General features: G+C 42.4%; 1 protein-coding gene across 4 annotated transcripts in view; it reads left to right on the top strand.

Annotated features, from left to right (window-relative positions):
- SIN3A (SIN3 transcription regulator family member A) overlaps window positions 1–12948 on the top strand; it is a 123710-nt gene that overhangs the window by 67181 nt on the left and 43581 nt on the right. For all 4 annotated transcript variants that reach the window (XM_082253074.1, XM_082253073.1, XM_082253072.1 and 1 more), the window contains 2 exons: window positions 2432–2605; window positions 8463–8555. In XM_082253074.1, coding sequence (XP_082109200.1) covers window positions 2432–2605; window positions 8463–8555 — 267 coding nt within the window. The remainder of the gene's footprint in view (window positions 1–2431; window positions 2606–8462; window positions 8556–12948) is intronic.

Raw genomic sequence — 12948 nt, 5'->3', positions numbered from 1 at the left:
TATATATATATATATATATATATATATTCAAACTTGTCTGCTTTTTTTTTTTATTAGCACAAAAAAGAACAGCAGAGGTGATCATATACCACCAAAAGAAAGCTCTATTTCTTGGGGGGGGGGGGGGGGGGAGAACAAAAATTTTATTTGGGTACAGTGTCGCGCAGCCCCTCTAATACTTGCCAGAGCCCAGGGCAGCCTTTAGAAATTTTGGGGCCCCTTATACAGCTTTAGGCTCCCCCCCCCCCCCCCCGTCCAGGCCTGACCACCAACATTCCCAAGGGCCTGCCCGCTGGCCATCCCACCAAGTCCTTCAGTGCAATTTTTTTTTTATTATTTTCACCCATATATTCAGCAGAGTTGGCCCAATTCAGCAAAGAGACTGCCACATATAGCAATTGTTAAAAGATTCAACACACACCACCAGGTCCTGCTAGTGGGCACCTCCACACCTTTCAGATTGAAGACCCCCTCCCATACCAAACACAACCATCCCAGTCATGAAGGAAAGGGGGGGGGGGTGACAGAGGCAGAGAGGAGACTGGGTGAACGATCTGCAGGCTGTAGCAATGAAAAACAAAAAGAAAAGCTTTCCAAGCCAAGCGGACTTTCTTCACTTTCAGGTGCCGCCATGCTGGTGTAGTAATCTCCTGTGCATGACAGTTCCGGCATGCCCGGTGGATTGATATAGAAGAGGCTGGGACTCGTACTTGTGTCGTACAGGAGATTACTACACCGGCCTGGTGGCACTCGAAAGTGAAGAAAGTGTTGTAGTTTTTATTGAACTACCAGGGTACTAATGAGTGCTATCCTAGGTTACTGACACTTCCTGCAGCTAAGTAACGGGTCAGCCTGTATGGAGGTTTGTGCAGAGCATGGTCAGCAGCGTCCGCATGAACCTGACATTGTACATGTGATCCACTAATTGTGGGGGCGATTCTTTGCAGGCTCCTGTGTAAACAAATGCACATTTTTCTTTTTTTTTTTTTTTTTACCAGCAAAGTCATGTGCATTTATTTTTTACTGAGGGTGAACTTGGCCTTTAAACTCCTTCATTGCATTGGTAGTCATCCATGCCATTATTGCCAAGGCTGTAAGTGGCAATGTGTTTTACTTCTTTTTTTTTTTTTTGCAAACTTTTTTTTATTCAGATATATATTTTTGGGTCATGCCCTATGGATTTATTTGACGTGTACATTTTTTTTTTTTTTTTTTACATTGTGCCCAATTTTAAAATGATCTCTTGATGTCCTCATTGTGAATGGAGTTGGCAGCTTGTTAGATTTTTTTGTTTTTTTGTTTTTGCTAAAAGCATTGATTTATTTGGTTTCATGCAATATTTTATTTTTGCACAAGATGGCTGGGCTTTGAATCCCCTACATTTTTAATTTTTGTTTGTATGTTGTCTCCTGCTGCTGTCAGTCACAGCCAGTGAGCCCATGAGCGAGCAGGGGGCTGGGCCTAGCCACACTCTGTGTTTGAATGGACAATGTCCATTCACAGGAGTACAAGCCTGCTTGTACGCCCGTATAGCAAGAGGCTTGCTAATGGGGGTACTTGGCAGGGGGAGGAGCCAGGGCCACCAGCAGGGGACTCAAAAAGAAGAGGATCAGCGCTGCTCTCTGCAAACCCGTTGCACAGAGCAGGTAAGTATAACATGTTTATTTCAAAGAAATAATATCTTTAAAATCCCTTTTAAGCTTTTTATCTGTAACATGTAAAGCTCAGAATCCCCCTTTTAAAAGTGTATATAACCAATATAAAGCTGAATGCAATTAAATAAAAATTAAATTGTCCATTCAAACCAATAAACGGTTCAGTTTTCGATTGGTTCGGCAGATTGGTTAAAATTTGAACCATGTATGGGCAGGCTGATCGTACCCAAGTCAATCCATTGATCGACTTGGGTACTGCCAGCATGCTGAATTGTTACCTGCGATGTATTGCCAACGACTATAGCTGCTAGCAATAACTGTTATGAAAAATACTGACCTCCTTCATTATTGTCTAGGGCAGCCTTTCTCAACCTTTTTAACATGAGTACCCTTGAAATAGTTTTCTGGTCTCAAGGAACCCCTGTTAATTCCTCTATCTACAGTTCATGAATTTATTAATGTATTCTAGTCCTTTGAAAGAATGCTCCTTACATGTTGCGTTCATTGTGCAGAATCGCCCAATTACAGATAGCTATTCGCTAATAAGTGGTGTCAAAGGATATTTATCTGAAAGGCAGAAGTTGTTCTTTGCTTAAGGAACCCCTAGTAACCTCTGGAGGAACCCTGGTTGAGAGAGACTGGTCTATGGCAATAGGAACCCTGGTTGAGAGAGACTGGTCTATGGAAATAGTATATACTTCCTCTGTCATTAATACTAAACCAACAGTATTTTCTCTCTCTCTCTCTCTCCCCCCCCCCCCCCCCTCCCTCCCTAGCTCCAGCACATAGTCAGTGATGAAATCTGTGTCCAAGTGACTGATCTCTACCTCTCCGAGAGCAGCTGCAATTCCACAGGGGGTCTTATTGCTACCCAAGCATCACGCAGCCTGAATGAAGCCAACTACCAGCGAAAGTCTGAACAGCTAATGTCGGATGAGAACTGTTTCAAGGTAAGGGGCTTGGTCTGTTCCCTATGTTTAAGGCTGTTGCCATTAAAAAGAGCAGAATATCCCTTCTGTTGTAGAACAATGCCTAAAGGGGAGCTCCAGTCTCCTGTGTAAAAAAAAAAGTTAGGTCAGCAGCTATAGTTTTTGTGATAAACAGCCACTCACCTGTCCCATGATCCATCTGGCCCCAGCATGTTAACTGTGGGCACCTGGCTGTGACAGCTTGCGGCTTCATCGCCAGGTGCCTGCTGCGTATGCGCGAGATGTGCTGCGCATTGTGAATGGTCCCTCAGTCAACTGGGACCTGTCACATGTCCCAGAAGACTGCGGGAGGAGAACTTGTGTTCCCCATAGGGGAGCGGAAGCGACATTACTTTACCAGGAGTTGCTACCCTTAAAAAAAAAAAAAAAAAAAAAAAATGGAAATCCTGTTTCCTTATAGCAGGTTATAAAGCACAGTTCTTGTCCTGTCTAGCCTGCCCCTCTGGAAACTGTAAAAAACCTGGCTGATCCTGCCAGTTTCTGTCCTCCCCTCTGTAAACTGACCAGGGCATATTATGACTGCTGCGCCCTTACACCGTGGTCAGTTAACATGCCTCTGTCATCCACTGTGTTTCCTCTCAGCTCTCCCTCATCCTCTCCCCCCCCCCCCCCCCCTCCCTGCCTGGCCGCATCCGAATCTGTGTCTGTCTTTAAGGGAGGTGGTGGGTTGGTCAATCAGCATTCCTCAAGCCTTAAATCAGTTAAGATAAAGCCATGTATACACTATGTTGTCAAACGGATTTTGACACCTGCCTTTACATGCACATGAACTTTAATGGCATCCCAGTCTTAGTCCATAGGGTTCAATATTGTGTTGGTACACCCTTTGCAGCTATAACCGTTTCAGCTCTTCAGGGAAGGCTGTCCACAAGGTTTAGAAGTGTGTCTATGGGAATGTTTGACCATTCTTCCAGAAGCGCATTTGTGAGGTCAGGCACTGATGTTGGAGAGAAGGCCAAGCTCTCAGTCTGCACTCTAAGGCCCCTTTCACACTATCCGTCCGTCGGACGGATTCCGTTTTTCTCAGCGGGGGATCGAGCCGCCGATCCCCCACTGAGCAGGAGGAAGACAGCCGTGTCTCCGTGCTGTGTGCGGAGACACAGCTGTCAGTTCCCCATGCATCCCTATGGGGGAAATCGGATGGGAACGGACCGTCGGTCCGTTCTCATCTGATCCGCTGGACGGATGGAAAATAGGGTTTCCATCCGTCCAGATTTGACGGATCGGATGTCAGCGGACATGTCTCCGCTGACATCCGATCCCCCATAGAGATGCATGGGGGGACCGTTCAGATCCGCCAAAAAAACGGACAGGCGGAAATGACTGGCCCGACCTCAACCTGAAAACACTTTTGGGATGAATTATAGCGAAGGCTACGAGCAAGGCCATCTTGTCCAACATCAGTGCCTGACCTCACAAATGCATTTCTGGAAGAATGGTCCAACATTTCCATAGACACACTAAACCTTTTGGACAGCCTTCCACGAAGAGTTGAAGCTGTTATAGCTGCAAAGGATGGGTCAACTCCATATTTAATCCTACAGACTAAGACTGGGATGCCATTAAAATTCATGTGCGTGTAAAGGCAGTTGTCCCAATACTTTTGACATTATAGTGTATGTCCTTATAATGGCTCCTTGACCAGGTTTAGCACTTATTAGATATTTGTGAGACCACTAGCCAATTTTAACTAAGGAAATAAGTAATCAATTTCCTTATCAGGTCTGTAGGTCCTGTATTGTACGTGTAGACATCAGTTTCTTTGAGGAGAGTGGCTTCAGGGACCAGCCGTGTGCCTGGGAGAAAGGGAATAGGGGAAGTATAGCAGCTTTTGATCCCCCCCTAGACCAAAATAAGCATTTAACGCTTAGCAGTACACCCTATTGCAAGGGTCAATTTTTATCTTGCAGAGTTCAGATTTATTGGAACTCGTATTGAGTCTCACATTCCATCACCGTAAATTGGCAAATAGCTGTGGTATAATATGTCACGATGGCCTCAGGAGGAGATATGTCAATTTATTTTTCCAAGGACATCTCTGATGGGGCTGCCTAATTTTATTTTAATACTGCTTCTGATGTTCTCTAAGTTATTAAGTGATGGATTTAAATTCAGTAATTGTGGGTGGTTTCCTATGAACAATCCTTGTCACCAGAAGAGGCTGTTATTTATATTACACTCCTTTGCAAGACTATATTGACTTGATTTTAGTTTTGTGAAAGAGGCAGCTCACAGCTCTCTAAAATGTTTAGTTTCTTCATACTGATGACTTTTTAATAGCACAAATGTTAAGAAAATCGTATTTCTAATGAATGCTTTACCTTAAAGGTCAGTCCACCCAGAAGTGATAACTCATTTATAGATAGAATCTGAGGGGCTGAGTCAGCCCCTAGTTTTTTGTATGTCTGGAAAACTCCCAACAAATTTTCTTCAGTATTAATTGACAAATTAAGTCAAGTACAGTCCTGCCTATAGAAGGTTTGGACCCTGGCAAATGGAACAATTGTAAGCCTGTATTACCCCTATCCTGCATGCCTCATTTTTTTTTTTTTTGGGCTAGGGTCCTGGGATAAAATAGTCTTCAGCTCTGCTGAAAATAGTCTATTCTATTTTGTTGTTGTTTTTTTTTTCTTTTTACCTTTTTGTGATTTCAATCAAAGTGCCTCACTAAACCGCTGCCTCAGCTAGTCTGTATGTAGATGCTGTCCCTAGCGTTGGAGGCTTTACACAGACCATGCTGGATTTAGACACACAGTGGCGAAAATAATTATTTGATCCCCTGCATGTTTTGTTTGCCCACTCGCAAAGAAATGAATGTCTATAATTGTTATCATAGGTGTATTTTAAATGATAGAGACAGAATATCAACCAAAAATCCAGAAAAAAACATGATACAAATGTTTTAAATTAAGATGCAGTGAGTAAAATAAGTATTTTATCCCCTACCAACCAACAAAAATACTGGCTCCACAGATTGGCTACAGTATGTGCTCATGTGGTAAACAGATTAGTCCTGTCATTGTAAGAAGGCGCTCCAAACAACAAACAAGACACACCTGTCCACAGAATTTTTCTTCAATTCAAACCCCATCATGAGCAAGAGCTGTCAAAGGACTTCAGAGATAAGATTGTAGACCTGCACAAGGCTGTAATGGGCTAAAAGACCATCAGCAAGAAGTTTGGGGAGAAGGAGACAACTGTTAAGCGATTATTTGCAAATGGAAGAAATACAAAATGAACATTAATCGCGCTTGGTCTGGGGCTTCATGCAAGATTTCACCTCATGGGGTAAGGATGATCATGAGAAAAGTGAGAGATCAACCCAGAACTACACAGGAGGAGCTTATGAATGATCTCAAGGCAGTTGGCACCACAGTCGGCAAACAAACCATTGGTAAACACAATAAGCCGCCATGGATTGAAATCCTTCAGCGCCCGCAAGGTCTCCTTCCTCAAGAAGGCACAGTACAGGCCCGTCTAAAGTTTGTCAATGAACAATGTTTTTCGACGAACATCTAAATGATTCAGATAAGGATTGGGGAGAAAGTTCTGTGGTCAGAGTAGACGAAAATTTAGCTCTTTGGCATTAACTCGACTCGCAGTTTTTTGGAGGAAGAAAAATGCCGACTATGACCTTCAGTCACACCTTCAGAAAATTGCTGACACCATCCCTACAGTCAAGCACGGAGGTGGAAACGTGGTTTGGGGCTGTTTCTCTGCTAAAGGTACAGGCCGACTTTGCTTCTTTGAGTAGCCAATGGACAGGGCCATGTATTGTAAAATCTTGAATGAAAACCACCTTCCCTGAACACTGAAGACGGGTCGTGGATGGATCTTCCAGCATGATAATGACCCAAAACATCCTGCCAAGGCAACAAAGGAGTGGCTCAAGCAGAAGCACATTAAGGCTGTGGAGTGGCTTAGCCAGTTTCCAGACCTTAAAAGTGATTGTAAAGTTTTGTTTTGCACATAATGGCCTGGATCATCCTCCTCCTTGGGTCCCTTTTAGAATTCATTAAGATAAAAAAAACCTTCTACCTTCCCATCCCTTTATCCTATAAAAAATTTATGGTGGGAGGTGAAACTTCGAGTTGCCCAGCGTCAGCCAAGAAACTTTGAGAAGATCTGTAAATAGTGGACCAAAATACCTCCTGAGATGTGTTTAAAACCTGGTAACCAGCTCAAAGAAAAGTCTTACCTCTGTGCCTTTCAACAAGGGTTTCTTCACCAATACTTCAATACTTTCATTTCAATTGTCATGTTTTGCTTGGGGATCAAAAACATAGTCACTGAACTGCAACTCAATTTATAACCTTTGTTTCATGTGTATTTTTCTGAAATTTGTGGTTGATATTCTATCTCTATCATTTAAAATACACCTATGATGATAGTATAGACCCTTAATTTCTTTGTAAGTGGGCAAATTTACAAAATCTGCAGGTTGTGGTACTTTTCAGACCTGACGGGAGTGCTTTTTAGGTCCGGAGCTGTGGTACCTGGTCTCGGAGGACTCAGTTAGTAAGGCCATTTACACTTGAGCATAGGGAGCTACTTTACTGTATACATCACTGAACGCCTTTCAGATTTCCCACCGCTGTCGCTAAAGTTTATGGCTGAGAAACTGAGCTCTGACTCCATCCACTGGATGGAGGAACAGGTGTATGCACGGAATGCTCTTTCCTGTCATTCAACCTAGAGGAAGCGCCACATCGATATCTGGTCTTTTTTCACTGCCAATCTACAGTGATTTGTCTTTTTTTTTTTTTTTTTCCTGACTACCTAGAACTCTCATCTGCACCAGCTACCTGGGTTTGTGCGTACTTGAGGCCATACCTCATATTTGGGCCTAGCTGCTTACAATAAAATGTCTTTGCTAAGATGCAAAGGGAACAGTCCCACTGCCGCCGGTGCCCTCAGCCCATACTACCCAATTTGCTCTGGGGAGTTGACTCTGTATTCTCCAGAAGGAACCGGCGCCTTTAATCTGAAACCCGAATTGTTACAGGGTCTTAATTATAGGAGTCATTCTCAGCTCCTTTTTAGGTGAGGTGGCGTCATCCTCTGTCGGCAAAGACCTCCGTGTCCATTCAGAACTTTTTGGCTATATTTGCTCAGTTAGGACACACAGCCTGCAGAGGTTGTAAAGCACGCCTCTGTGTTGAGTTTCTTTGATTCTTATCTAAACCCTCAGATAAGGCTGAGCCTTTGGTCGCTTTTACCATCTGTCTCTAATTCAGTCCCAACTGAGTAGATATTTATTATAGGCATTTCTATAGCGCTGGAAATTTTCAAACTCGTTCAGTTAGATGCGTTGGTTCTTCAAGTGTTTGGTGACCTGTCAGTGGCTGTTGCTAGATTATTTGTGTGTTGTTTTTTTTATTTTTCTTTGAATGCTAGATAAAAGAGGGGTGGGCTGGCCTACAATTTTCTTTTGGCCATTGCCCAAATCTGCTGTATGCTGCATTATAACCTGACTGTATCTGAATGCATGTATCCCTCAATGAACTCCAAAGACTTTTTGATAAGTACATATTATCCCTGTCATAATGCCTGACTGTCCTGTCCACCTTGGGGAGTTCTGGGTGTTCCATACCCACTTTTGTATGTTCTATCACCTGTAACCAGAAGAATAAGTACTTCCATTAGGAGCCCCACAGCTGTGCCAAGTCCCCAAGAGTTCTAGGAAACTGTTAGGTGGTTAAACTTTCCATCATTTATCATAACTGAAATCATCAGTTTTGTGTGGACTGACCCTGTAAGTAAATATGATTGACTAATGATTTGTTTTCCCCACTGACTGATGCTTTTTTTTTTGCAGTTGGTGTTCACCCAGAGTTGTGGGCAGGTCCAATTAACAATTGAATTGCTGGACACTGAGGAAGAAAACTCAGATGACCCAGCGGAGACCGAGGTAAGCCCGACTCGCGCCTGAGGGGCTCTCGGTTACCGCCACCCCTGGCAGGACCCCAACCTCCAGCACCACCTGGGGGATGGGACACAGGGGGGCATGTGTGAAAACCTAGAAAATCCACCTTCTGAGATCAAATCACAGCCCACCCCGGTCACACTAAACCTGCAGTGCGTGTACTGTCTGAATCTCTTTTTTTATAGAACTGTACATAATGTTACCCATCTGTGGTTTGTTACTGAATCCAGAAAAGACAAACGTCCCAAAAATATCCAAATATTTTGGAGCCAGAATTAAATTGTAATATAATAAAACTTGTTTTAACGATCCAGGGTGACTCAGTGATTTGTTCTGTTTTCTTTTACTTTCCATGCCTTTTTTCTTTTTATTCTTATCTATCTTTCTAATGTACTAATATTCTTCCTCTGTCCTTAACCCATGGAAACCAAGATGCTTTAGTATAGGTAGCTGTCATTCGTTGGAAAAAAAAAAGGGGGGGGGGTTGTAAATTGAAATGTAACCTATTCTCTATTAACACTGATAACCCACAGTCATCAGTGGGGTGTATGTTTGTTGAAATTGGCTGACAAAGGCCATCTTTGAAGATGTGTGTCAAGATATTTGAATGGACGAACTCTGATACCAGGTAAAATATCCCAGTACTTGCAGAGTCTAGTGATTGCCTCCATAAAAAATATGTTCAATATTTGTTTTGGGAAGTCGCTGTCATCCTGTCTATTTAGGACAAAGTGATTTGTGTCTTCCGGGAATCCCCTTCAAGGTATATTTGCTAATCCCTATGCCTTTGTTGCCTCCCTGCTCCATTGAAGCCCTAGCCTTACTATTCTGATGAAGCAAGTGGCCAGGTCACTGTCATGTTTGTAGGGGCAGTGAAGTCATTTAAGAAGAAAGGCTCTGAAACCAGAGCTTAAAGACCATCTCCTGGCAAAAAATAGTTTTCCCATGCAGTAAGGTGAGAGGCGAAAGCTTATACTCACCCGACCCTTTGTTCCACCAGAAAACTGCACTACCCCACAGTCCAGTGGTGGATTGTTACTGGTCTATGGAGCCTGCTCTGGGCTTGATGAGGTCAGGAACAGTCCACAACTGAAGACCGATTGAGCACGGAGAATGTCTGACTGGTCTTTTGCTGGGAGGATCGGAGGATTAGGCAAGCATATCTCCTCCTTTATCCACTGCCTTAGACAAAACCGAGCAGTTGACCTCTGCAATGCAGGCACAGGCTCACTGCATGGAAAAACTTTTTTTTTTTTTTTTTGCATGGAGTTTGGCTTTTACCAGGGTGGACTCCTGTAGTTGGGAGGTGGCAACACAGGCATTGATCTCTGGATATACCTTGCTAGGAAAAGTGGGTAGGCTATCAAAAAACCCTGCCCATTCAGGGTAAAGTGACCAGTTCCTCCCCTTCCAAAATCTATGTAAGGATTTCTAAAATTACTTCAGGACTCAATGCTAATAGACCTAATTTTCATACAGTGTATTCGAGGATATCGCATGGTAAGCTTAAACCTCTCATTCATTCAGAGGACCAGTTACTTAGAGACATGTATTAAGGCTTTACGTTTTTTTATATATAATGCAATTGTTAGTAATCAAATCTGATATCAAATTTTCCATGTTTAGCATCATAGGAATTGTGATGAAATGATAAAACAAAAGAACCGAAGCTCCATCTTCTATGAAGGAGCATTTTTGCAGTTCTTGCACAGAATATGTATTCTGTGTGTATCCTCTAGTCAGCTGCTTCACTTTAAATCAGACTCTAAAAATTCAAATCTGAGATTTCTGTTATGGTAAATTTAGGTAAATATTGAATTTAATTATCTAAGCAAAACTTTATAGTCATTAATGTGGCATTTCTAGACAATTATAAGGATCATTATAAGTATTGTGTTCATTGGAGGACAAAATTTGGAATGCAGTTATCAATTTTATCAGTAAAAATGGTTCAAGAAAATGATGCATGCTAGTAATGTCTACACACACACTGCATTGTACAAATATATCTTTTTTTAATGAATTACTCACTAAAGGGGCTCTTTTACAGCCTTACAGATCTGCTTTCCTGTATTGAGTTTCTGCTGGCTTCCATTCACTGTGATAAATTGGGGTTACCACAGGTCTGCCAAAGTTAGCTGGCCAGGAATGCAGTTTCAGTATTTTTATGTCCTCTGATTTGTAGAGTCGCACCAGCATACGATATGTTGGGGTAATCCTAAAGAGACATGAGTCTGCTGGTGACTATCTGATTTAGCACAGGAGAGCTGGTGTGAAATTTTATGCCCATTTAATTGTAAGGTTAGGCATTTACTCCCTGTAGTTTCTGTACATTGGTAGGTATTTGGGGTAACCCCAATCAAGTAAAGGGGCTTTTGTTACCTATATTCTGGAAATTCTAGTTGCCTGGCAGTAGTTTCCAATTGTCTTCAGTACTTTCTCAGGTATTGACCTGAAAACAGCAGATGATCAAAGTCAGAGAAAACCCATAAATCCATATATGCACTTTCAGAAGGGTTTCCTAGGACTGCCTCCATTTTTCTCTTCAGAGCACTTTGTAAAATCTAAAGGAACTGGCTATTAACTATGCACAGTGTGGAATTGTTGGCATCTGCAGAAGAGACGCCACCTTGTGGCTTCCTCTGGATTTCACATAGCACATTGGATGAAGTTGTGCAAGGCCTTTAACCCATTAAAATATTTTGAGATCACAAGACCTGGAGCAGAAGGGCCTGAATTTCTATGCAAGCTAAATATTTATGGAGCTTTCGATTTAAAGGTTCCGTGTGTGTGTATGTGTGTGTATATGTATATGTGTGTATGTGTATATGTATGTGTGTGTATATGTATATGTGTGTGTATATGTATATGTGTGTGTATATGTATATGTGTGTATGTATATATGTGTGTGTGTGTGTGTGTATATGTATGTATATGTATATATATATATATATATATATATATATATATATATATATATATATATATATATATATATATATATATATATATATATATATATATATATATATATATATATCACACACACAGTGGGTACGGAAAGTATTCAGACCCCCTTACATTTTTCACTCTTTGTTATATTGCAGCCATTTGCTAAAATCATTTAAGTTCATTCTTCTTCCTCATGAATGTACACATAGCACCCCATACTGACAGAAAAACACAGAATTGTTGACATTGTTGCAGATTTATTAAAAAAGAAAAACTGAAATATCACATGGTCCTAAGTATTCAGACCCTTTGCTCAGTATTTAGTAGAAGCCCCCTTTTGATCTAATACAGCCAGGAGTCTTTTTGGGAAAGATGCAACAAGTCTTTCACACCTGGATTTGGGGATCCTCTGCCATTCCTCCTTGCAGATCCTCCCCAGTTCTGTCAGGTTGGATTGTAAACGTTGGTGGACAGCCATTTTTAGGTCTCTCCAGAGATGCTCAATTGGGTTTAAGTCAGGGCTCTGGCTGGGCCATTCAAGAACAGTCACGGAGTTGTTGTGAAGCCACTCCTTCGTTATTTTAGCTGTGTGCTTAGGGTCATTGTCTTGTTGGAAGGTAAACCTTCGGCCCAGTCTGAGGTCCAGAGCACTTGGCCGCATTCATCTTTCCCTCGATTGCAACCAGTCGTCCTGTCCCTGCAGCTGAAAAACACCCCCACAGCATGATGCTGCCACCACCATGCTTCACTGTTGGGACTGTATTGGACAGGTGATGAGCAGTGCCTGGTTTTCTCCACACATACCGCTTAGAATTAAGGCCAAAAAGTTCTATTTTGGTCTCATCAGACCAGAGAATCTTATTTCTCACCATCTTGGAGTCCTTCAGGTGTTTTTTTAGCTAACTCCATGCGGGCTTTCATGTGTCTTACACTGAGGAGAGACTTCCGTCGGGCCACTCTGCCATAAAGCCCCGACTGGTGGAGGGCTGCAGTGATGGTTGACTTTCTACAACTTTCTCCCATCTCCTGACTGCATCTCTGGAGCTCAGCCACAGTGATCTTTGGGTTCTTCTTTACCTCTCTCACCAAGGCTCTTCTCCCCCGATAGCTCAGTTTGGCTGGACGGCCAGCTCTAGGAAGGGTTCTGGTCGTCCCAAACGTCTTCCATTTGAGGATTATGGAGGCCACTGTGCTCTTAGGAACCTTAAGTGCAGCAGAAATCTTTTTGTAACCTTGGCCAGATCTGTGCCTTGCCACAATTCTGTCTCTGAGCTCTTCAGGCAGTTCCTTTGACCTCATGATTCTCATTTGCTCTGACATGCATTGTGATCTGGAAGGTCTTGTATAGACAGGTGTGTGGCTTTCCTAATCAAGTCCAATCAGTATAATCAAACACAGCTGGACTCAAATGAAGGTGTAGAACCAT

The sequence above is a fragment of the Pelophylax lessonae genome (assembly GCF_965119305.1).
Source record: "Pelophylax lessonae genome assembly, chromosome: 4".
Classification (NCBI taxonomy): Eukaryota; Metazoa; Chordata; class Amphibia; order Anura; family Ranidae; genus Pelophylax; species Pelophylax lessonae.
Note: the sequence above shows the minus strand (reverse complement) of the source record. Positions and strands in the feature narration are given on the sequence as shown.